The 25,824-nt window shown below is 47.8% G+C and overlaps 1 protein-coding gene across 3 annotated transcripts; it reads right to left on the reverse strand.

Annotated features, from left to right (window-relative positions):
• Window positions 1-300: 300 nt before the first annotated feature.
• On the reverse strand, window positions 301-25,433 carry TTPAL (alpha tocopherol transfer protein like). 3 transcript variants are annotated; one of them, XR_004953594.1, is made up of 7 exons: window positions 25,342-25,433; window positions 22,755-22,973; window positions 13,266-13,725; window positions 10,499-10,692; window positions 8,927-9,037; window positions 4,621-7,101; window positions 301-2,025 (listed from the first exon to the last, which is right to left on the reverse strand). XR_004953594.1 is itself a non-coding variant. In XM_036229371.1 (6 exons), exons 3-6 carry the CDS (start codon window positions 13,708-13,710, stop codon window positions 6,823-6,825), a joined length of 1,029 nt encoding a protein of 342 aa, XP_036085264.1. In that variant the 5' UTR covers window positions 13,711-13,725; window positions 22,755-22,973; window positions 25,342-25,433; the 3' UTR covers window positions 2,800-6,822. The 3 variants fall into 3 exon arrangements, 2 of the variants coding, with proteins under 2 accessions (XP_036085264.1, XP_036085265.1); XM_036229371.1 differs by lacking the exon at window positions 301-2,025 and having other exon boundaries at window positions 2,800-7,101; XM_036229372.1 differs by lacking the exons at window positions 301-2,025; window positions 22,755-22,973 and having other exon boundaries at window positions 2,800-7,101; window positions 25,342-25,429.
• Between the last annotated feature and the right edge of the window lie 391 nt (window positions 25,434-25,824).

The following is a 25,824-nucleotide window of genomic DNA, read 5'->3' on the forward strand; positions in this document are numbered from 1 at the left end:
GATGGTATATGTACAGGGCACAGTCTCCGTTGGGGTAGAGGTTGGGGATAGGGAAGCAGGGCTTGATGTGAATTGTTGGAACCACGTGTTTTACCAGTGGTTTGTGTTAGGGCACAGAGACAGGCTGGCAAGGGAGTTGGGGGGACAGGAAGGGGATGGCAATGTAAAGCAGACACCCCACTTTTCTTAACACAAGGGCCAGCCAGATTAAGGCCGTCAAAGATCCTGAACTTCAAAAACATGGCGCACCATCCCCTACCTTATGTAATTCAAAAGCAATACTGAACTGTAAAATAAGTGTAACAAAGTCCAATAAAGTTTTTATTTTTTTCTCATGATGATAACTTTGATATTAATTGAAATAACAGATTTTCTTTAAAAATTAGGAGGCAGTGTTCCTGCCGTGTTTGGTTGTACCCTAAGAATCAGTTACTCAAGACTCAGGTGGATTATACACAAGTATAAATGTCAGCATTGTGAGTAAGCCCAAATCAGGCTTTAAAGCAGGGGAGTATTTTGAATCATCAGACCTCATGGTGTCATCTCACTCTCGATGAGTCATCTGTTGTTTCAGCACCATGAACAAAGCCTGTCTGTCTCTCAGGAGTACAGATGGAGGGCCCTGGCCTCGAGGTCCTCGGTGTGCTCGAGGAGTTCATCGAAGGCAGCAGCAGTGGCTGCCACTTTTACCTAGTTAACGTCTGGGAGAAAGCTGTAGGCCCATGCTGGATGTCGGCTTTCTAGTTTGGTCTTGCAGGGACGCAGTTGGAAAATAAGACTTCCCTGTTAATCAAAGATAACTGCCAAAGGATGGCCATGGACCCAGTTTTCAGTGCTTTTGGTGTTCTGGACCAAGTCATAACTCAGGCTTAATTTAAATCAGAACAGCATTTTTGTCCACTACCAGTCTTTGCCTGATTATATATATATATTTTTATATTCGAACTAAAGTGAGTATTCAGTAATATGAGTCATATATTTGATCTCTGCGGATCGATGGCAGAGACCAGGCTTATGCTTACTAATGGGATCTCTTTATTCCTTTTGTGTTGACCTATTGTATCCGTCCTGTTACCTAGGTGCCCATTCAGTAGCCTGTTCAGTGATAGCCTAAGCACTGCTGGGTGCCTCAAGCCACACTATGCCTGTACTTCAGGCGAAGAACAGATAACGGCTATCGCATAAACGGCCACATGTACCTACACTCCTGCAAGGCAGTGATTATACTCCCCTTTTAGTGATTTGCCCACAGTTACTCAGTACGAGGTGAAGCAGAGAAACAAATCCCAAGCTTAAGAACTTTTTTCAATTAGCCCCATTGTCTCTTGGCGTATTCGGATAGAGGAGACAACATAAAGACTGCTTAGAGACATGTACGGGAGTCAGCAGGCTCCCTGAACAAAGGTCACCAACAAAGGAAAGTCAGTAATCCCTGTAGGCAGTAGCTAGCATCTTACTAGGTCACTGTGTCCCTAATGGCTGGCCTTAATCAGGTAAGAGGGTGAACATTTGACTAAAATTTCTTTTTCCTAGGAAAGTGGCGCCCTTTAAGAGTTTATTACCAGCTTTAAATGCAATAACACGGAACATTTACTGCCATTTATTATAGGAATGCCAAGCCAGGACTAAGTGAAGAGCGCGCACTGGGGAAAATTAAGATATTTTAGACAAGAAACTAGAAAATGCTGACTTAATAACATGGAAAATAACTCCAGTGGCTTATAAAGTGCCTCCTCATAAGTATCCTCATAACACTGCTATGAGGAAAAAAGGCTTGAAGCCATTAGCTCCAACTTTCCAGATGTGAGAAACAGAGTTTAAGGTCTGCAGCTTCCTGGGGGAATGCTGACCTGAAGAGCTGGTATGTTGCAATATAAGTACTTACCTGTTGCATCATCAAGAGCCAACGGTTAAGTATAAGGACATCCTGCATGAGAGTATTTCTCAACTGAGCCATCACCAACACACCAGACCCACCATGGGGACCTGGCTTTTGTCTCTTCTGGAGGCAGAGTGCGTGCTCCTCTATAGAAACAGATGGGGCAGAGAGAGAAATGGCTAAGCATGCAGAGGACCAGAGTTGATTAAGCCATCCCCTGGTCACCCCGCCTCCCCCTGCCCCCACCCAAGGAGTCTGGGTTTACTTACAGGCGTACCGGGAATAAAATGCTCAATTACATTTTGGGTGTCAGGTGTTAAGAATCTCTGCTGCTTTATGTTTTCCAAGAAGGTAGAAAACAAGCCAGTTTTTAGACTGATGCTTCCCTACTGTATAAAAATCCCTTCCCTGTTTCCTTCTGTGGGCTAATAGAAGCATGCACAGCCTAACACCAGTCAGAGCCTGGTTTTGAATCCTAGTTCTACTACATGACTAGTTGTGTGTCTTTGGGCCAACTGCTCAACTTTTCTGTGTCTTACTTTCCCCCCAGGGGTAATAATACTGCTTCATTCAGGGTGCTTGACGATTAAATGAGACCATGTATCAATGCCCAGTCCACATGAACACTCAGGACTTGGTCGCTATCATGGGAAGGATTCAGACCCACTCTGGGAGTTACATGTGGACCTCTAGAACTGAAAACTTTGCATATTGTCTCTATCACTGTGTGCATCTACCTCCTTTGTACATGATCCTCAGAGGCAGCCAGCCCAACACCTGCAGGACATGCTGTGCTGCCACAGTGCCCCTTCCTGTCTCGGCTGCAGGGAGGCTCTGCCAGGCCACCAGGACCATGAATAATAAAGCCTCAGGACCTTTATCCAGACTGTCACCGTCACAAAAGGACTCCACACACACACTCAATCTTACAGGGATTTTTATTGTTTAAGACCCAGTCATGCATACTAAAATTACATGTTTTCACCACTTTGACTTAGAAAATGCACTAGAAAAATAAACTTTTGGTCAAAACAAACAATGAAGTAGATGAGTCCACCATTGTGCATCCTAATACCCAAAGCCAAACTGAACTTCAGTTTGAAGTAAGGAATGTGACCAATGCTGAAATGGTGCCCCAATCTGGTCAGAAAAGAAGCCCACCTCCCACCCCACTTGAGTGGTTGGTGTCAGAGGCTTGTGGCCCCAGAGAGGTTTCAAGTATGTCACTTGTTAACAGGCTCCCACCTGATGTGCCAAGAGGTGAGGCATATCCATAAGAACCCCCAGAGAGCAGCCACCTGACTAAGCATGCCGCCCCGTGCGATGAAAGGAAAAGCAGAGAACTTGTGCAAAGGGAAATACATGACTAGCTCCCCCATCCGCAAATCACACTGGGCCTCCCCACGGAGCAAGCTCTATTGAGGAGGAATATTTGACTCTGATGATGCCTGTTCCTTACATTCCAAGCAAACCGTTTCTGAGTCAGGAGAGCAGAAAGGAACATAGATTTACAAAATTAACAATTCTCTAATGCTGAGAACTGACATCGTTCCTGAACAGCTGGTAAGTTTCTGGTATCTCCAAACCTCTTACACCACAGGATGGCCACAGTTAGATCATTACCTAACATTTTACTTCCTAAATGAAAGAAGAGATTTCAAAAGAAAACCTTAACAGCTGAGAAGTTTAAAGTGAGGTATTATAATATGCCACAAGAGTACTACAGCTTTTGCCTACCCAAATGAAAAAGTGATCCCATGAGAATCAGATGGCATCTAAAGAAACTGCCCACCTGGGGAGAATTCCGAAAGGCTATCTCACAGGAATTCGGACGAAATACTCTTACTGCGCTGACACTTTCTGACAAAAATGTAGTTTCTTGAACGCTGAAGTTTTGTAAACTCAGGACAAGTGGCTCCTCGTGAAAGCAGGATGAAGTAGGAGGGACGAACGCCACCCACGCTGAAAGCCGAGAAGCGTGACAGGGGAAACCAGGGTTGCACATGTGGCCGTTGGTTTCAGCTTCTCCCCGTGAAGGTTGAACAGGACTCCAGGAAGAGGCACAGTTTTCCAGAATTGTGTTTAGGCGTGTGGGTTAGGAGGAAGGAAGCCCCATTACCGAAGCTTACAAATTCGTTTGGAAGCTTTAGGTGCCAATGCATTCTGGCCTACATTTCCTGGATACTAACCCGTGTGGGGGGAAAAAAAAGAAAAAGGCCTCTAAAAAGAGTGTCCCTGTGTCAGTGAGGGTGATGCCGGGAACAGAGGGCTCAGAGCTCAGGGTGCAAGCCCCGTTTAGTATATGATGAGAGTCAGGAGTGTCCAGTGGCTCGTCCACGGCCACACGGCAAGGTGCAGTTGGAACTCAGGTCTCTGGATGTACTCTTTTCCCTTCCCTATATTGCATGACCCTGAAGTTAAGAAAAAGTTCATTTTCAGGTGTCTGAAACGGGCTGGAGCTCTTCCCTGAAGGAAAGCACGCCCAGTTCCCCCATGTGCCGCTGGTCACCCTGTCAGCGGGCCTGCACTACGGTAAGGCTCCTGTGTGCTCCCCGCCCTCCCTGCTGGGGAAAAGGTATGAGTGATTTGAGCGCCTGGGGAAGCCGCACAGAGACTGCCTTGATTTCCACCCAGGGAGGTCCTGGTTTCGCAGCCTGGTGCAAACCTCCTGAGGTGCCAAAGTATCAGATCTCTCTTTGGAGCCAATAACAAAGCACAGCAGCTCCAGACGGCAGACATACCTTGGCTCTGACTCCTTTCAGAAGCTGAATGAAAGAGCGCCTTGGTCCAGCTGGAAAGGTCTGAGCAACATCTTTCTGGTCTTTGAGATATTTCTCTAGGGGAGCTTGGCCGCCCCTGTGTAAAGTCACATAGGGCCGGGAATGCAATGCAGAGTTTAAACCCTGGAAATGTGGTGGGGCTGAGTCATTCCTCTCTGTGTCTAGCCTTTGTTGTTGTTGTTGTTGTTGTTGCTGTTGTTGTTGCTGTTGTTTTAATCTCTCTTTTCTCTTTGGGGCCTAAGAAAGCCTCTAACCAATTCTCCCGTCCAGGCAATTGGGTTCTAAATCCTCTACTTTAGCCGTCCCACTTGTCCTGTTCAGATCTTTTCAGCAATGCCGGTCATACCACATTGTGAGATGGAACTAGAGGCAACGGGGGGGTGGGGGGTGCATTTTGGCACTTTCAGCTCAGCCAGGTCTCCAGAGGATCCAGGGTTAGTATCTATGGTGAAAAGAGCTTCCCTAGAATTGGCACGAATGAGGTAAGTAATTTCCGCCAACTTTTCCAGACATTTTCAAAAGTGCTATAAAGGTAAACATCTTATTCACAACTGACTGGCCTTTGAATTTCAGTGTAACTGTTCTCTTTCTAACTGAGTTGTCCACCTTGTCAGGTGGCCTAATAAATACACAGAGAAGGTACACACACAACACATAGTACTTATCACTTTTTAACAACAAAATCTGCATGGAATGAATATGAAAGGAAAACAGGTCAAAAGCCACCAGATGAACCACCTAATGTGGACTAAGTAAGGCTAAGTTCTGGACAGGCAGGGTCTAAAGTGCGGCAATGCAGAGCTGACATTCAGTCTGGCTGGGCAGACTGAAGTGTGTCCGCCCGAATCACAGAGAGAAACAGTGGGTTTGGGAGGGCAGGGGCCCCAGAAGTGACCCAACAATAACCTGCCCTCACGTTCATTTCCAGAGACCAAAATTCCAGAATCCCAAGTGCTTTAACCACTCCCTCTTGCCAGGTTTACAATACGCCACCAGATCCTCGGGGTTGGAAGGGATTCATACAAGGTCCTGGTCATCTCATCTGCCCTCACAAAAGCCATCTTTTTCAAGTTTAACCCTCACAACGAAAAGAAGTTGGTATTGCTGAGTATCAGGAATATACATACTTGTTTCTTTCAAAGCAGGGCCAAAAACAGTGAGACATTCCTCTTGGAAAGGCCCAGATGTACCAAGATCCAGCCACTTGTATCTACGGTCATCTTTCTAGGCCGAAAAGCAATATCTAACATTCAATAACTAAGCTGAACCCCAGAATCTCAGCAGCCAAAAGGACCTTACACTTCATTTCATCTGTCTTCATTTTACAGATGAGAAAGCTGAGGCCCAGAGGCCCAGGTCTTGTCCACCATTACACATTGGAGGCTGGAGCCCAGGTCTCTTCATTCTTAGGCCTGAATTTTTTTAGCTATTCAGGCCTGGCATGCATTGTTTTAGGTTGAGCAAAATCACATATTTCTAGGATCCTGAATGATTCTATTGAGAACCAGGGCTAAGGCTTTATGGGTTTGGGAAAACTTGAGTTCTATTGCAAGAGTCAATCAATGAATCCCAGAGGTGCCTGAAGTCTCTGGCTCCCGAATTTGATCGCAAATAATCTCCCACTGCATGCCTGATTCAGATTAGGTGCCTTCCAAACCCAATGATGGCAACTGTGGCCTGGACCTTAAACTTGAAGATTCCTGATAAGCAACAGAAGTCTGGAGTTAGGGTTCATGTGAAAGGCACAAACTCCCAAAGTCTCATGCATGGCCACCTTGCAGGCTTGGCCAAACTGTTTCACAGGAGTGTGCTGACAGGTCAATCAAGATATTTTCTTCTGGAATGTGGCATCAAAGTGACTTTGGTCCTGATTTTTCTTGCTTTGAGATGTAAAAGAACCAGATACAGTGTCTGGATTAATGGTTGCAAACTGGGATTCTAAACATTTGGGAATCAGTGGGGAAGTTTTCCATGTCCTCCATGGAATAATTCAAGTAATCCAGGGCGTAACCCTTGGCTCACCCTCACGGTACCACAGGCTTTTCCTCCACGCTGCAGTTTCATTACAAGGAGCAAGACTGAATCCACGGATCTCGAATTCTCTTCGTGCCTTGCTGAAGGAGAGAAAAAGGACTGAAAGACAGTGACGCACAGGGGGCCTGGCTAATAGCAGGAGTACAGCTGTGACTTCACAGCCCGCACGGAGTCATCACACTGCACGTCTGAGGACAGCCCCTCGGGCGGCAGGGTTTGGCTCAGGATACTGTCGCAGGCCGGGACAGGTTGGCAGAATTCTCTCACGAAGTCCTCCTCCGAGGCCAGGAGCACCTCGTTCCAGGCGGTGATGTCCAGGTCCCCAGCAGTGCCCCCATACTCCTTGGGGAGAATGCTTCTTGGAAGATTTGTGTGGAGAGAGTTCAGGTCAGACCCATGGAGGAAAAACTAAAGCGGAAGGAAAGGAAAACACACATGTCCTGAGGTTAATCGGTAATTCGGTCACTTTTACAGTAAGTGCTCAAATAAATAAATATCTGTTGAACGAATAAAGGAACAGTTGATGGCAACTCTACTCTTCCAGTGCCTCAAAAAGTTTAAGGATCTTTCACTCTCTTTTCCTTATACCCTGTGCCCTGTTGGCTGGTCCTTCAAAAACAGATCCAGAGTCCAAACATTTTGCCGCCCCTCCAGTGGTATCACGCCACCATCATTCCTCACCCGGACTCCCACGGGGGCCTCCTATCTGGTCTCCCTGCTCACCCTGGGCACAGCACAATCTGAGCTCTTTCTAGTCATGTCACTCTTCTATGGAACCCTCCAGGGCTCTCATCTCACACAGACTAAAAGCCGGGGGCCATCTCATGGCCCGCAGGGCACATTCCGGCCCCTGCTACCTCTCTGCCTCCCCCTCTTCGCACTCCCCGTCTGCTGCTCCTCCAGCATGCTGGGCACGCTCCCACCTCAGGCTCGCACTGTTGCTGGTCCCCAGATATCTGTAAGGCCTCTTTCGAATCTTGGCACAAATGGCAACTTCTCAATGATGCCACCCTCTGACCACCCTACTGAATACTACGACCCCTTTCCCCCTTCCCTTAGTATCCCATTTTTCTGCTTTTTCTCTATAGCATTTAACACATTCTAATACTAGATAACATACATAATCTATTGTCTGTGTCTCCTTAGAAAGTAAGCTTCCTTGAGGCAGACATTTTGGCCTGTTTTATTCATCTAGAACATATGCGCACATAGCAATTAGTATTTTTAAATGAATGCATGAACATACAAAAGAAGATTATGAGCCACAAATAAAGTCATTTCACAGATGTAAATGACCTGGTCCAAAGGCTGTTTGGTAAAGGCAGATTCTGAATAGCATCTCCAAAAACTAATGCAGGCTCAAATTCAGGCATAGAGGCACTAAGTCAGCGGTTCTCCAACCTAACTGTGCATCAGAATCACCCAGGAGATTTTGAAAGCAGATTCTTGGGCTTTACCCCTGAACTGATGAATTAAAACCTCAGGGAAAGGGCTAGGGGACCTGGATCTGGACTTTAAGTTTCCTCCCTTGCAATCTTAAGATTCTCTCTCTCTCTCTGTGTTCCCTTTTTGAAAAAGAATATAATATCAAGACCCAGTCTTTAGAGGGATCACAATGTTCCCAGGCCTAGAGAAGGAGAAGAAACATACCACCCACCACATTTCAATCACAGCACTGGGAAAGGTTAAGTGGCTCTTGCATCTTTTAAAGTGTCGTCTATCCTTTCTTAAGTAATTAAGCTAAAAACACAAATATCTCATAAACCTTGAATTATTCCACAAACTTTATACAGTGAGACAACAAATTAGGTAAATAGAAAGGTTTAAATAGCATTTTTAAACCCCAAGGTGCTATAAAAAGAAATCGCTACAGCTCTTTTTAACTCCCTGCACAATGAGTACCCTTTTCCATGGCCTCTTACACATCAAACGCAATGTTAGTTCACAGTGCCCGGGCCAGGATTTTAAAACGTCCAGGTGATGACAGAGCAGGGAAGCTCTGGGAACAACAGTCTGATTTCTGCTCTCTACTATCAAATAGTATGTTCTTCCCGTCACAGAAAGAATTGTTCATTTATTTTCTCTATAACGCTGTACTTTCCAAGTTCATAGTTCCAGGGCAAAAATAATGAACTTAGATCATTTTATTGATGTCACAATAAATTTACAGATGTCACAAATAAGGGAGCAAAAAAATTTAAAGTATCTCTAAGTCAACAGGATCATCGCTTACTCTGTTTGCTATTTTCTCCTTCAGAAACGGTTTGATGATGGCAAAAATGCCTTTAAATATTCGCGGTTCATTCACTACATGGACTGCTTTTATCCGAATGGGGAAACCATCCTGTGGGGGAAGGGAAAGGAACGTTAGAACATATGAAATATTTGCAAACCGTATTTGCAAACTGTCTGTTACCACAGTCTGCCTCCTCCATGTAAATCTTCACTTTAGGCCCCAACACCGGTCTGGTCTGGTTCTCGCGGCCTCCTCAAAGGCAGCCCTGGTGCAGGGCGAAATGGGAAGATGCGCCTCAGGGAAGGAGTCTCTCTTAGACTCCTTGGCTTAGGAGAGAGTGAGGCAAACACATGGAGAAAGCTGCTCCTCTGGTGGCAAAAAAAAATGGCCTGAGCTCCTGCCAATGGGTCTAGCACGTTTCAGACCTTCCGGTCACTGTTGCTCCAGGCGTATTTCTCAGGATGTCACCGGGCCCGATGCAAAAAAGGGCTCCATGGTGGGTAAAGAAGTTTGAGAAACAGGAGGCTAAACAGAGTTGAACAGGTTTCCTTAACTGCAGGATTGTTCAGAGCTTTTAAGTTTGCAGTGAAATTCACAGGGCAGGGCTTACTAGACCACACTTCCCAAACTTACTTGACCCTGGAACTTTGTCGCTCAGATCATCTTACAAGACTAGAAAAACACTGATCCAAATTCTTTCTTTATGCTGACGCTTGAATCTCCATGGTGCTGAGCAGAGGCAGCAGAATAAGAGCAGAGGCTAAGGAAAGCCGGGTGCTGCCTCAAAGCCAGAACTCAAATTTCGGATAATGACCCGATGTGACACTGATGTTTAAATAGTCAGCCTGGTGCACAGTAGGGGCTCGAACACACCGTGGACTTCAGCCAGAACTGGTCCATCTCTGGTGCCCCACGGCTCCCAAGAGAGCACCCCACGGGTTGGATCAGCATGAACTAGAGACCTGGGCCAGGCTACATCTCAGTTTCCCTATCTATCAAAAAAGAAAAAGTAATTCTTGCCCTGTCTATCTCAGAGGGTTCCTTGAGGACTGAATGGGTTATAATGACTATAAAAGTACTTTGCAAACCATTACATACTGTGAAGCTATGTAAGGAACTTTATGGTTCCCAGTGACTTGTACTTTGAAACACAGAACGTGAGGTATGAAAGCATCTGGCCAGAACAGTCCAACGGTGCTCCCTGAACCTAGGTCCCACAGAGGGCAGGACGGACTCTATTACCTCTGGCAGAAGCACAATTTCTGTTTCATTTGTTAGGAGAATTTCTCCTCTGCCTTCTGGAACCCCAGCCCCACTAAAAAAAAAAAAAAAAGGCACAAAGCATTTCTCTGGTTTTTGGATTCTCCCTAAAGCTGATCTTGCCCAAACTGAAGGGACTTCGGAAACTACCAGAGACTCTGATGGAAGTGAGTGGTAATGGAATTTTACATTTCTTTCCAAGGCTTTTGCATTTTTCTGACTGTAGGAATAGGATAGTGGGGAAACAGACAGGGCCCGGGAAAAGCCAAACACCCACAAGAACAGGCAAGGGACAAATAGTGGCCATACCTGAAGGATGCCAATCACCTTTTTGGCTATAAAAGGGCCAAAGTGAGATGCTTTTGATAAGCTCACTCCTTTGTAGTCTGCAAGAATTACAATTCCATTCACTTGGGTTTCTTCAGACTGAATGAGTTTTTCTAACGTCAAGTAAATGGCGCGGATGTTTTCAGTAATTGGATAGTTGCTTGGTATCCATCTGTCTGAAGTTGTAAGAGACGGACAGTATGTTACACAAAATAAATACAAACAACCAGACAGGCTAAGATTTATCTCTGGGCTAAAAGTGTTGTTTAAAAACAGAAAAGCAAGATATTCTACCGGCATGATATTCTACACATGGGTTAGTAAATGGGACACCTTCAGCAGCTTCTGTTTCTTAACTCAAACACAGCAGCACTTTCTGAAATGGAAATGCAATCAAGTGCTGAAGTTAAAAGTATAAGCTCTGAAGCTGGATGTACCTGGGAGTTTGACTCTCACTAGGTGAGTGACCCTGGGCAAGTCACTTCCTCACTCAGAGCCCGCATTGCCTCAGAAGTAAAATGGGGTTAACAGTAGCTTAATGGACATCTGTGCCTTCTGCCATCAGATATGTCTCCTTATCTTCACAACACCACCCTGATTTTCCTTGGGGAACCACCTCCTCCCACGCTAGCTAGCCATGATGCTTGGGTACAACTGACTTGACTCCTGGCCATGGTGCGTGATCCAAGCCAGGTCAACTAGAGCCAAGGGGGCTTCATTCTGGGGCCCTGGCCCTTTAGAAAGGGAAGATCTCTCTTTTGTCTCATAGTGGTGAGGCTGGAAGCCTGACACTCAGGGACCCCATGAGGCGAGAGCTGGTCTGAGAAGGAAGCCCATGCTGAGGACAGCAGAGACGCAAGGGGCTTTCCAATGCCGCAGTTTGCGCAAACCCCCTTTTCCGGGCTGGATGTTTGTTTAATACCTCCCCATATATTTAAGGAGTCTTTCCTTCCTTTGGGAAAAAGATGAAAGTGACAACTTTTGACTATTAACCATTATTCTCAAGAAAAGCCCACCAAGATCTGTGTGTCCCTTCGATTGCCACCAAGGGGATATATCACATATGCAAAATGCCTATGAAAAAGAATTCTGTCCAAAAATTGTGTCAACTTGCTGTTGTTTAATGCTGCTGCCAATTAACCCTGCTTCTACATAACTGGCTGTCATCCTTTTCAACCACATATGTCTCAAAAGAGCTCATAAAAAGGCAGAGCCAATCCGCGGCTGAGGACAAAACTTCCTGTGTATGCTTCCTCCTGCAAGGCTTAGTCAGTGGGGGAGGGGTCTAGATCTGTCCAGACATATGGGGGAAAAAATTCATCTCACGAGGAAAGGGCTGAAGCCAGTGTGGTAACATCTGACTGTTCTGCATGACTTTTATGAGCGGAGCACAAAGGAGCAGCAGAAAAACCCACTGCCTGGTTTCTAGGTCTCCTGGCACCTTGAAATCTCCACTGCATTGCTCATTTAAAAATAAACGCCCCTCATTTTGGAAAGTGCCTAAAATAGCAAATAAAGCACTTAGTTAACACTGTGCCTGGTACATAGTAAAGGCTCAAGAGAATGGCTTAGACTCCAAAGGGTTTGGTAAATGACCAAAAGAAGTGGTGACGAGGGGGATTGAAGGCAGAGGTCTCCAGCCCCATCAGACATCCCTTCGAGGCATCTGTACACATGAACACAGAAGGCTGCCAACAAGCTCTCGTTTTCCTGGCTTGCTGGGAAGAACATGGCAATCCTTCCTAGTTTCGTGTTTTGTCTCAGCTCTGGTCTGATAGAAAACGTTGCTGCTGGGGGTGGGGTGGAGAACACTCCTGAGTTGATAATGCGTCTGGTGTCATGGAAGATAATAGGATGAAGAATCAGGAGACTCAAGTTCTCACATCCCTTAGTCGTCATGTCAACTAAACAATGTCTGCACACATCTCTAAATGCCATGGGGGTGGGGAGCTGCCTCTAACTGAAAACTACTGTGCCAAAGAAACGTAAGGTGTTTTGATCACCACCGTGAAGTGCTAAGATCAAAAAGTCAATCTAAAGTGCATCCTCTCAATGGCTTAACTATGTAAAGGAAAGGAGGAAGAGGTTGGAGGAGGCACGCGGCAGACTGACACCTTTCCAGGAGATGCCCAGCCCACACTGATATCTGTACCTCGCCTACTACAAAGAGGGATGGGGCCGGGGGCTGCCGGCAGCGCTGCTTGTACCCTATGAACAAGGCAGCTTTCTCAGCCCCAGAAATCTGGAATTTGTATTGAAGTAGCTTAATTAGGTGGCCAGGTAGGTAAACCTGGGAGCTGAGGGGTGCCGGATCCAACCATGTGCACAGAGGCAGCAGAAACCAGTGTATGGAGAAAGAGTGAAGGAGATATGCAAAGGGCAGCAGAAACGTGTGGCCCAGAGAGACGCACTGACAGACAGACAGGCAGACAGGCAGAGACGGAGAGAACAGATGGCTTGGTTCCCGAAGGGGAGACGAACTAGATTCAGGTTCTGGGTCCCTGAGCCTAGAGAGAGATGCTGTGCCTTTAGTTCACTGGTTCTGTGAGACGCTCCTGTCTCCTTAGGCTAACTCCTCCCTTTTTAAAAAAGCTGGGTTGAGTAGGTTTCGTCATCTGCAATCAAAAGACCTTTGACCAAAACAAGGTGGGGGGGAGACGAAAAGGAAAAAAGAAAGGGGAGAGGGTGCTGGACAGACACGTCCCACACAGAGAGACGGTCCACACCCCGCAATGGTCGAGCGTAATACCTGGGCGGATGCAGAGGATGTGGCAGCCTCGGGGGTCGGTGTGGGGCAGCACGGTGAGGAACCCGGAGGCGAGGACGTCTTTTAAGGCCGATGGCTTCAGGTTAGTGAAGACTTCGGGCCAGCTTCTCCTGCAGCTGTGGTAGTTGACCAGGAGCTGCAGGGCCCGGTCGTAATCGAACTTGCGGGCCCGGAGGAAGCGCAGCAGGAAGGCGTCGTCCAGGGCGGTGCCCAGGTTCGGGCGCTCCTTCCTCACCATGTCGCGGAGGGCCTGCACGTCCCGGAGCCTCCATTCCGGCTTCTCCTGAAGCTCCTCCCTGGCCTTGGTGACCAGTTCCTCTGTCAGTGAGCACACGTAGCCGGGAGGCTCGGGCGCCAGCGGCAGCTCATTCTCAGAAAGCGAGGCCGCGGAAGGGCTGGTTCTGAGAGAGTCGCTTTCTTCTGACATTAGCTACCAGGATCCCTGTCAAAACAGAAGCCCCAAGAGGAGTTAATAAAGTCCACAGCTCGTTTCTCATTCTAGGGCAGCTGATGTAGGGGGACAGGAAGATTTTCGTCAAGCCAAGTAACCTCAAAGCAGTGGTTCTCACCAGGGGGAGTGCACTGGATCTGAACCATGTGCCCAGGTCCAAGCCCGGACTGAATGAAGTTACAATTTCCACAGAGGCACCCAGTCACCCAGATACACACACTCCTCATCAGACATCATGGCCTTGCTTACAGATGTATGAACAGGCCCTCGACCTTACTTGTAATTAAAGAAATTTGAATTAAAACAACTCTCAAATGCAGACTGGCAAAAATATAAAAGGGTACTCTGATATGCTTGCTGTTGATGGGAGAATAAATCGACATAGCCTCTTTAGGCAACAGTTTGTCAATATCAAACTTTAAAAGCACATACCCTTTGGCCCAGCTTTTCATTTTTGGTACATATACTTATATGTGTGTACAAAATATGTATACAAGGATGGCCATTACAAAGATTGATTATAATGGCAAAAGACTGAAAATACTTTATATACCGGCTGGAGACTCGCTAAATAATATCACTGTATGAATGGGATACTATCTAGTCATGAAAAGGAGTTAGGCAAATTTTCATATATTGATATGTTAAGGAAAAAGAAAGCAGGTTGCAGAACAGTGTACATACAATAATTGCATTTATATTTGCAACACACACACACACACACACACACACACACACACACACTTGTGAAAGCACCTAAAATTTCTGGAAGGAGATGCAAGAAACTGTTACCAATGGTTCCCAGAAAACAGACCTAGAGAACTAGATATTCGAGATGGGAAAGACTTTCTACTGTACTGATTTTTTTTTTTTTTAACCATATACACATGTGACTTATCATGGCAGCAACAAAACTGAGCTCATCAGATTTCCCGCTGGGGTGTAGAAAAAGTGATGGATGGCCCCAGCTGCTGTCCCTCTGGATCCATCATCCCAGTGGATGTCACAATTTCCACAGACTGTCCCCAGCCAAGGACTAAAACATGCGGCTCCTCTAACAGGCAGCTCTGCCTCGAGGACTCCCTAGCAGCCTGGCTGGATCTTTCGTGGAACTGCACTGCAGTCTGGGACTTCCTGCCCAAACCTCCTCCACAGGGCCCGGGCTCGCGTGGCTGGCCGAGGGCTCTCCCCGACTTCTCCAGCTCCCCTCTCTCTGTGCTTCATGGGCGTTGCCTCCAGCAAATTCCTCATCTCATCCTAGTGTCTGCTTCTTAGGCGACCTGATCAACACACTGATCGGAATGAAAAACAAAAACAAAACGGCTGCCTTAGGTATCCCAGGAATAAGGCAGCAGCAGGGCCGTCCTGTTCCAAGGCCCACGCTCTTGTCCGTGCGCTGCCACGGATGCCCCACGCCGAGCTCAGCAGGAAGGCAGGGACCGCCTCAGGGGTCTCGGCACACAGCCAGCCTCCCCCCAGTCCACAGCAACCAGGTCACTCCCTCTGAATCTTAGGTCTGCCCGCTCCATTTTTACATTCTAACCTCCGGCCCTACCCGGCTTCTTCCACTCTCTCCCAAAAGTGTCTCCTTGTCTTCCGCACATCCTGTTTTCTCTGACTAGTACGCTTTTGCTCGCTTGTCACCTGACTAATTTACCCTTAAGTTCTACATGACATTTCATTCATTCAACAACCAGTGAGCAATTGCTATGTATCAGGTCCTCCTCCAGGCATTGGGAACACAGCAGTGAAAAACTAAAAAATTCTGTCTTCATTGAGCTTATATACTAGTAGGGGGCACTATAGTCTATTAGCAGACGGTAAGCACAATGGAGAGGAATAAAGTAGGGTGGGGGGTTGGATGGACCTGGGGATAGAAGTCAGAATTATAAATAGGGTGGTCAGGGCAGGCCTCACCCAGGCGACATTTGCGCAAGACAAAGGAGACAAGGGAACAAGCCATGCAGGTATCTGGGGGAAGAGCCAGGGCAAAGCCTGATGCAGGAACATGCTGGCTTTTATGAAAAACAGTGAGGAGGCCAGTGTGGCTACAGCCAAACGAGCAAAGCGGAGTGTATTAGCAGATGAGTTTAGAGAGGTACTGGGGGTCCCACTGGTACAGAGCTTTGAGGGCCAGGAAGAACTTTAGCAGGAGGCCTTCTCTGGCCCCAGGCCAGGTTAGGAGACTTCCCACTGGAGCTCTCTAACATAGCTCTTCCCCAACTCCACTGTAATCGTCTGTGGGTTATCTGTGGGCAGCATTCACATCTGTCTTGTTCATCATCTTAAACCCAGTACCTAACAGGGTGTCAGACACATAGTCTGCGCTCCATAAATATTTGTCGAATGAGTTTAATCTGCTTGGTGGAGGTATGCAGAAGAGTGAAAAATGGAGCAACAATCATAGTTCACAGGACCCACCCTGGGCTTGTTTCCATGGGAGTCATCAACAGGTATCTGTAATCCCAATTCGGTGCTTACCCAGGAGGCAGACTGTCGTGTCCAAGTCCATGTCCTAGCCTCGAAGTCCCCTCTCCAGCCTCTCTCCCATCCTTCCTCCTCAACGCACATTAAATGCCAGTCAAAACCATCTTATGACCCACCATCTCAGAATACCTCATGCATTTTTGATACCACTGCCTGGAATTTCCTCTCATTTTTTTCCTAACCAGACAACTCATCACCTTCTAGGCTCAGTGTCCATGTCACCTCCTCGGTGAAGTCTTCCCTGATTCCCCAGGATGACTCGCTCTAGTTTTCCACAGCACCAAGTTCCTATTTCTTTCAGAAATGGCACTCCAGTGCCATGGGTCTTTACATGAAACTCCTCAGTCAGTTTTACCATCCGTTCACTATCAAACAGTTACTGATCACCTAGCATTTGTCAGGTGCTGTGCTCACAGGCATGGGGCACACAGAAGAACAATATGACTCTTTGCCTTATGAAGTTTACCTTATAGTGCAATAACGAAAAGATAACATGTACTTGAGCATTTTACCACGTTTTAAGCACCATGATAAGCACTTTGCATCTGTCTCTCATTTAATCTTCACAATATTTGGTGCAAACACTATAACCGTTTCCATTTGCAAAGGAGGAACCTGGCCACTAGATGTAAATCCCACGAGGGCAATTCGTATGGCACGTTCACAGCCATCCCCAGTGCCTGGCACACGACGATGCTCAGGAACTACTGGTGGATGATGCGATGTGCCCAAGGGTCCGCACCCAGAGAAGCAGAGAAGGCTGTGTCTAGCCCCACACTGGGCTCTACGCCCCACCTGACCTCCAGGGTATTGGCAGTGTCAAGCACAGAGCAGGGCTCGGTCACAGAACGGTGAATAAACGGATGGGCGGGCTGGATGGGCTGCGAACACCGTTCGTCAGCCTATCACCCTGCGAGCATCGCCTTCCTTCCCACCCCGCCCGAACAAGGGGAGGTCAGAATGCCATGGTTCTGGGAGCCCCAGAGACCCCACGTCCCATCGACGGCCTTCCAAGGCCCACTTCCAGTCGTCACCTGTTAGGTTCGCTGAAGGAGGAACGCACAAGGTCACAGGGGTTAAGTCAAGTTTATTGCGGGATAATAACAGCCAGGCTGAGCTGAAGATGGCATCAGCCCCCAATGTAAAGAGACTCAAAGCTTATATGTGGCTTAAGGTGGGAGTTTTTGGCAGTTCTCTAGGTGGGTAAACTGGCAGGTATGGTGGAAAGTCCTTTAGTCCAGTGCAACAAGATGTGAGCATGAATCCATTGCCAACCCAGATATTGCAAGGTCAAGCACCCAAAAGGGGTAAGGGATAGGGCCCTCTTGGACCTAACATTCCAGCCTTTTGTTTTATGGAATAGGGACAGTGGGACCTGGTAGTAGACGGTCAGCCTGGAGTGTGGCAGAGAGTGGTAGGTTCTGCCAGCCGGAGGGTTTGATACTGTGACCCGGAGTGAGGTAGCATGATTGGTTGGTAAATGAGTGAAAATGGTCCCAGAGAAGAGAAGAAATCTGGCGCAGTACACAAGGCCCAAAGACAAAAACGAGGGTTAGAGGCCCCACGAAGGGTAAGAGCCCGGTAACCCAGGTGTTTTTTATCCAGGTGTCCCAAGAATTTGTTTGGTGCTCTCTAATCTTATTGGCTCTGTACTTTAGTTTTTTTAGCTGCATCTCTTACTAGTCCTGATTGGTTAACATAAAAACAACATTCTTCCTCTAAAAAGAGGCAGAGACCTCCTTTTTCAGCCACCAGGAGATCTAGCCCTCATCTGTTCTGTAAAGTGACGGCTGCTAGGGAGTCAATTTGATTCTGTAAGTGAACTATACTTTTGGCAATTTCATCTAGGCTTTCTTGGAAGTCACTGGATAATGCTTTGAAGTAAGACAGAGTGGTGGCAAGTCCCCCTGTGCCTGTTCTCAGTCCGGTAGTAACCCCAAGTGTGACTAAGAATGGCATGACCTGAAGAGCCCTTTTATGTCTCATATAGTGTGCGATGCGGACTGGTAGGGGCTGACTATTGGAGGCTATTTCTATATTTGAAGACAGATAGACTAGAGTGCAAGTTCCAGTCCAGTTAGTGGGAAGGCAGAGGTAAGCGCTAGTTCCACATAGAAAGAAGACCCCTTTGTTGGGTATACAAATGGAAATGTGTATGGAGAACAAATGGGTAAGAGGGTAGGTTGTTCCCGTGAGCCCTTTCTGGGGCTCAGAAGAGTTGTCGCTATAGCAGCTCTAGTTAAGGGGGACAGGTGAGTGGAAGTATTAGTAGGTCTGCAATGAAAGTGTTGGGGAACTGCAGAGACAGTCGAAAGCCAAGGAAGGAGGAGGAGGAGGGTATGGAATAGTTGTGAGAGGTCGCAAGGACTGCAGGATAACTTGTGAAGTGGACGGGTTGTAGGAAGAGACCATTAGCCTCTGGGGAGACCGAGTAAGTCTATCTATTGAGTCCAGTGGCTGTTAGGTAGTTGGACTGTAACCATCTAGTTACATAGATTGGAGGGTAGGTGTCCTACAAATATGTTATCAATCCTTGTGAAACAAAGGGGAGACTTGGAAATTCAAGGGGTAGTTAGGGTTGTGGGTCCTATTACCGGTATAGAGGGATGTGCTTCCTTTGCAAGAGATTGGGTATAGGTATTACAGAGATCAGAAGCTTGATTAGCCTGTACTGTGGAATAAATTCTAAGGAGAGTATCTGCTCTTTCAAGGAAAACGGATCCCCTTCTTTTTGCTATGAAAGGGTTGTTTGTGCTTGGTCCCATTTGATGAGGGGAATGAGGAGGGCAGAACATGCTGAGGAAGAGAGGGAAAGCCAAAGCCGGCAGTCCTTGACCTATGTGGACTTGCTGAGAAGAGAATGGATGGGTGAGGCTGAGAGAACACTCAGGATTAGTCGTGAGAAAGCTCTGTAGGGAAGCCGAAGAGGAGGCAGACGACCGGTGGGAGAGATAAGTGAGTAGAGTTAACAGGGTGGATATGGGAGGTGTCCTTGACCTAGGTGATGAGGACCTTCGCCCCACGAGTCTAACAGATGAGTGATACAGGTCCAAGAGTAATCAAAGTTTCCCTGTAAAAGTGATTCCCGCAAAAGTTAAAATGCTGAGACAGAGAAGAAGGGGAGGCTGTGCTCAGGCTGAATTTGTTGGGGGTAGTGGTGTTATCTATTCTGGAAGAAGGGACGAGTCCAAACCTGAACAGAAGGAACAGGGACAGTAAAGTTCACTCATTTGTCCTCTCCTTCAGGAATTCAGGTTAGCCGAAACTTTATAGGTTCAATGGAACAGCTGTGGTATTTGGGATATCCAGTCATACTTGGTTCCTTATTTTAGTCTGGAAAGATGGAACCGGTTGGGTGTCCAATAATCTTAGCTGCAGTTGGAATGGTTAGAAGTACCTGGTGAGGGCCTTGCCATCTTGGTTTACGATCTGAGTAGAGATTCTTAATTAGGACCCAATACCAGGAATTACAGGAACAGGTGGAAGATTTCCTGTGAATGGCCTTGACAGGACTCGGTCTGCATGGTCTCTCAGTATTTGTCTAATTAGTTTAGCATGGGTATGTAATCTCCACAGGGGGATGTCGTGGATGGGAAGGAAAGGTCTTCCGTACATGAGTTCAAAGGGGCTGAGAAAAGAGGAGGCCCAAGGGGGAGCCCTGATGTGCATGAAGGTACATCTGAGTTCTTTAATCTCTAGACTGTTTAGTTAACTGGGTTTTTATTAGCTTTTTCTACTTTTCCTGAGGACTGACATCGATAAGGAGTGTGTACGTTCCACTGAATTGATTGAGCTGACTTCCTGTGTCATTTGAGATATGCAGGCTGGGCCATTATCTGACTGTAGTGAGGCGGGTAGTCCGAAGCAAGGAATAAGGTCATTTAGAAGTGCCTAGGCAACTTCAGAAGACCTCTCAGAGGTGGTGGGGAAAGCCTTGACCCATCCAGAGAAGGTATCTACAAGGGTAAGTGTCGGGTTTTCCTGTTGGGGGGCATGTGTGTAAAGCGATTTGCTAGTCTTTTCCAGGGCTGCTGCCTCTAGCCCGACTGGTGGGAAAGGAAGGAGGGTGTATGTATCCCTGCGGGGGAGATTGTGGGGCAGATAGAGCAATTTTCACAATATCTCGAAGGAGAATGTCAAAGTTATTGCAGGTAATGAGGGGTTTTAGGAGGTATAAAAGTGGTCTAAATCCAATGTGTAGAGTTATGAATACCTTGTAGGATATTTTGAGCTTGGCCCTGTGGTAAAATATACCTTCCTTGCACCTCTCACCAGGGGTCTTCCTTATCTGCTCCAAGCTTGAGGAGAGACTGCTGCTCTTTAGGAGAGTGTTGTGGTGTGAGAGGAGAAACAGCTAAGAGTTGGGAGGAAGTGGGTGGTGGCTGCACAGTGCTTTTGGCCTCTTGATCTCCCTTATTATTGCCCTGTATGATGGGGTCGTTTCCTGCCTGGCGCCCCTTATAGCCAACTCCTGCTGCTGCCTCGGGGAGATGAGCTATCTGAAAAAGTTTAAGGATTAAGGGAACATCGGTCACAGGAGAGCCTTTGGTGGTAAGAAATCCTCTTTCTTCCCAAATTGAGGCATGTGAATGGAGAATGTGGAAGGCATATTTGGAATCTGTATAAATGGTAACCTCCTGCCTAGGTGCTAAGGTTAACACTTTGGTGAGGGCGATTAATTCTGCCTTTTGAGAGGGAGTCCCTACAGGAAGGGGACTAGATTCTATGACTGCTGTGAGAAACTACTGCATAGTCTGCCAGCCTTTTCTCATCCTGGGAGAAAGAACTACCATCATTAAACCCAGTGTGAGAGGCAGTGGGTAAGGAAGAGTCTGTTATGTTTGGGAAACAGGCAGTCTGAAGGTTGAGGATTTCTATACAGGAGTGTGAAGTCTCTCTGTTGGGGATGGGACTGAGTGGAGGGCATGTGGCTAGGGTAACATGGGGAGATTCAACAAAGATCATGTGAAAAGTTCATATTCTGGATGGAGAGAGATTTGGGGTAGCTTTGTGTGCTACTAGGCCAGGGAGGTTCTATGAAGAATAGACTGTGACGGGTGGTCCGAATGCGAGTTTCTGACTTTCAGGAACTAGAACGGCAGCCGCCGCCAGGGCTCTTACACAGGCTGGCCAACCCCCTCCTGCAGTATCTAATTGTTCTGGTAGGCGACTAGCGCGTGTCGGGTCCCTGAACTCATCCTGAAAGTCCGAGTGCTATTCCTCCCCTCTCCATAAAGTTTAAAAGGTTTGGAGAGGCTGGGATGGGGAAGAGCTAGGGCTCACATAAGGGCCTGCTGTAACTTCCAGAAGAAAGGGCTCATGTTAATGGTGAGATATAATAGTTCAGTCAAAGGACCTTCAGAGGCCTGATATAAAGGGTGAGCGAGAATGCTGAAGTTAAGAACCCAAAGGTGGAGAACCTCCGCTAAACAGAGGAAAGAGAGGAGCTCTTGTTTTGAGGTGGGAGGTGAGGGGGAGGCAATGAGGTCTTTTCTGTCTAAGGTAATGGCACGATGTTGTGGGGTAATGGAGAGGTCAAGATAAATGACTTGAGAGGAAGAAAGTTAGGCTTTCTTAGGGACTAGCTGTGTGTTTATAAGAAGATAAGATGGACTACAAAGGAGGAGATCATCTACATATAGGAGAATAGTGCTGGGATGGAGATCTAGTTTTGCCAGATCTGATGCTAAGCCTTGTCCGAAAAAATGGGGTCTATCTCAGAAACCTCGGGGAAGGACAGTCCAGGTAATTGTTGGGATTCATGGGTAACAGGACCTGTCCAGGTAAAAGCAAAGAGATTTTGGGAGTCTGGGTGGAGAGGAATGGTGAAGAATGCATCTTTTAGGCCAATTACAGTGAATTAGGAAGTGTGTGGGGGAATAGGGATAGGAGGATGTAGGGGTCGGGTGCTACTAGGTGGGTTGGGAGGACTGCTGGTTTATGATGCAGAGGCCCTGGACTAAGCAGTATGAGCCATTTGGCTTTCTGACAGGTAAGGCTGGGGTGCTGTATGGGGAGTGAGTGGGCCTTAGGAGATTTTGGGATAGAAGGCCCTGTGTAATGGGTTAGAGGCCTGTCTGCTTTCTAAGGATAAGGGGCACTGGGGTTGAAAGGGGCACACTGAAGGGTCTTTTAGGTTTATGTGGATAGGAGAGTGATGTTGCACTATGGAAGGGGTGGAGGTATCCTAGACCTTGGGTGTGACTAGAGAAGTTGGAAGGGGTAATTTATCTGGTTTGGGCTTAGCGAGGAGGAGGGATGGGTCTGAATTAGAAGTGAGACAGAGAAGCATTAAGCGAGGCTCTGAATTTTGATTAAATGTCTCTGCCAAGGGCTGGGGTTGGGCACCTGGGAAGGACTAGGAGTGACTGAAAGGTGTTTCTAGTAAGAGACAATTTAGGGAGGGTGTGATTAGAGGCTTGAAGATTAGACCATCAACTCCCACAATGGAGACTTGAGAGGGGCAGGTAGGACCCTCAAATTCAGGTAAGGCGAAGTGGCCCCCATATCAATAAGAAAGAAGATTGGCTTACCTGCCACTAGCAGAGTTACCCTGGGCTCCGAAGGAGTGATAGGCGTGGGGGCAGTGGGGCCCGGGCACCCTCAGTCTTCAGTGATGAGGCCTAGAAGGCTGGGCAGGCTGAGGTCCAGTTGCTTCGGTTTTTTGTTGGGAAGAGATGTGACCCTCCCGTGAGGGCGCAGGTCACAGTCAACTTTCCAGTGACCTTTCTTGCTGCAGCGTGGATAAGGGCCTGGAGGAGGACGAGGATTAGGGCAACCTTTGGCCCAGGGTCACACTTAAGGCAGGGGGCCCAGAGGGGCCTTGCAGGTTCTGCCCTTAGAAGTTTGCTTATTTCTGGGAACTCAGATGCTGCCACCAGCATCTGGCATTTAGCCTGATCCCTTTTAAGTTTCCAATTGTTTCCTCACCTCTATTATCAAAAACCTTAAAAGCAACATTTAAGAAGTCCGTTTGTGGGGTTTGAGGGCCATCCTTCAGCCTTTGTAATTTGCATCTGATGCCAGGAGCCAACTGAGAAATGAAATGAGTACTTAGGAAGCGGAGACCTTCTGCTGAAGATGGGTCTAGTTTTGTGTATTTTTGGAGAGCCTGTTAGACAAGGAAGAAAGATGGCAGGATTCTCGTCTGGACCTTGGCTGATCTCTTTGAGTTTTTCATAATTAACTGCCTTGTGTGATTTCTGAAGCCCTGCTATGAGGCAAGTTACCATATGATTTCGGTGTCAGCTACCTGGGGAATCTATCTGATAGTTCCAGTTGGGGTCCTGTCTGGGACAGCTACTGTCCCCACGAACTGTGAATTATCTTGCTGGTGGAGGTTATCGGCCTGACCCTGAGCGGCCAGCCAGACTCTTCTTCAGAAGAAAGAGTAGAAGAAAGGATAATGTAGAAGTCATGCCAGGTAAGATCACAGGATTGAGTTAGGTATTCAAATTCCTTAATATAAGTAGTGGGGTTGGTGGAGAAAGACCCTAACTTTTTCTTAGTCTGAGAGAGGTTGGCCATGGAGAAGGGGACATGAACGTGGACTATACCCTTGGCTCCTGCAACCTCCCTTAAAGGAAATATAGTGGTAGGTTCCTGGGGATGAGCTCGAGAACACATGTGTAAGGGGAAGGGTTCTGAGGGATCTAGGCTGGCCTCATCAGGAGCCAAGGGATTAAGGGAGGAAGGAAGGGGGGGGGGTGGTCTTCTAGGGGTCAGCTGAAAGAGGAACATATGGGTGTAGGGGCCTAGAGGGTGGTGGCCCATAATCAATGGGATCGAAAGAGGACATTTCGGTTTCAGACCGAAGAGAAATAGTGTCTTGAGTAAAGAAGTAAAATGTGGTAAGTAGAGCAGGATTTACAGAGAGGGTCTGGAGTGGAAAGTGAAGAAGGCCTGGACGTAGAGAACTTCAGACTACTTTCCATTATGGTGACAGAAGTCATCAAGGTCTCGTGGCGTATTACAATCAAAGGTGCTCTTCTCAGGACACTAAGACCCATTTTCCAATTTATATTGTGGCCAAGCAGTGTTACAACAGAAGATGAGATGCTTGGGTCTGATATCACCCTGGAGGCTGAGGTTGTCCGGGTTTCCTTAAAAGGCAGCCAAGAGGGGCGGTACGGGAGGATGTGGAGGGTCTGTTCCCCATGATGAAGAGGATGACCACGACAAGGAAAAGAGGAGGGCAAGTGGGAGATCACAGTGGAGGAAACGGCTCTTTGGGTGGGTGTCCCCACTGAGAGTCCGTCTGGTAGAGGAAAGGGGTTCTTTCTGAGTCAGGCATCCCCAGTTCAGAACTCAAGACCAGGAGGCTGAGGAGTCTTCTGACCTCGTGCTAGTATTTGCCAGAGAACGAGAGACAGAAGCCCCGAGAAGAGATGGATAACCGCTCACCCGAAAATTAAGTGACCAATGTGGACTGGCAGGTCAACAATGAAGCTCCTGATCCAGCATCCTCCCTGGCTGGGTTCAAGGAGGATTTGGAAAGTTAAGGCTAAACCCCTCAGAGCCCAAGAAAGAGTTAGGATCCGGCAGGTGGCCCGTGCGAGCTGCCACAGCCCACTGCTCTGTGAGGTGCAAACCAATAACCTCGGGGCCCAGAGGAAGGGCCACTAAGCCTGCACCACATCCTCCTGGGTTTTGGCACCAAAGGTGAGGTTCCCCAAAAGAGGAACGCACAAGGCCAAAGGGGTTAAGTAAAGTTTATTGTGGCATAGTAACAGCCGAGCTGAGCTGAAGATGGCGTCAGCCCCCAATGTAAAGAGACTCAAAGCATAGGGGGCTTAAGTTGGGCTTTTTCGGCGGGAGTTTTCCGGGCAGGTAAATTGGCGACTATAGTGTAAAGTCCCTTAGTCCAGCGAAACAGGATGAGGGCATGTAGCCCGCCGTCAACCCAGACGTTGCAAGGTCCGGTTCCCACATAAGGGGCGGCCCGATTCCCACACAAGGGATAGGGGACAGGGCCCTCCTGGACCAAACAACCCCTTCCCCGGATGTCCCCATCTCCTGGGGTCTCTCTTTCCTCAGGTCCTCCACTTCCGGTTGTCCCTCCCTCTCAGGGGTCCCTCTCCCCGGGCCGCAGGGCACACGGACAGACTCGCGGGCACTCACCGGCCGGCTACGGGGCGGAGCGCGGGTCACTGGGTGGCGGGAGCCTCGTCCGGCAACGCGCACAAAACCGACCCGCACTCCTTGCCGGGCCGGCCGGGCCCCTCGCGCCGGAAGTGACGCACACAGGGCGTGCGAAGGCGGCGCGCCGCCTGCAGTGCGCATGCGTGACGTCTGCCAGCGGTGCCGGCCTTCGGTCGCCACCTGGCGGCCTGGGAAAAAATTGGTTGAGAGGAACAGAGAGCGCCAGCAGTTTTAGATGGTATAGCTGGAGAAACTGAGGCCCGGGGAAGGAAAGAAAGAAGCTGCTGTTTTCCGAAAATACACCTCTAAGTACCTGGTGTTTGACATCCATTGTCTCATTTAATCCTCACATTTATGGACGCTATTTCATGATAGGGAAACTAACAATCAATGAAGTAAAAAGCTTCAAACCTAGACCTTGGGATTAGCATTCCAGGATTCTTCCCTGCTTTGGGGTTCATG

Source organism: Rousettus aegyptiacus, unplaced genomic scaffold (genome assembly GCF_014176215.1).
Source record: "Rousettus aegyptiacus isolate mRouAeg1 unplaced genomic scaffold, mRouAeg1.p scaffold_m13_p_12, whole genome shotgun sequence".
NCBI lineage: Eukaryota > Metazoa > Chordata > Mammalia > Chiroptera > Pteropodidae > Rousettus > Rousettus aegyptiacus.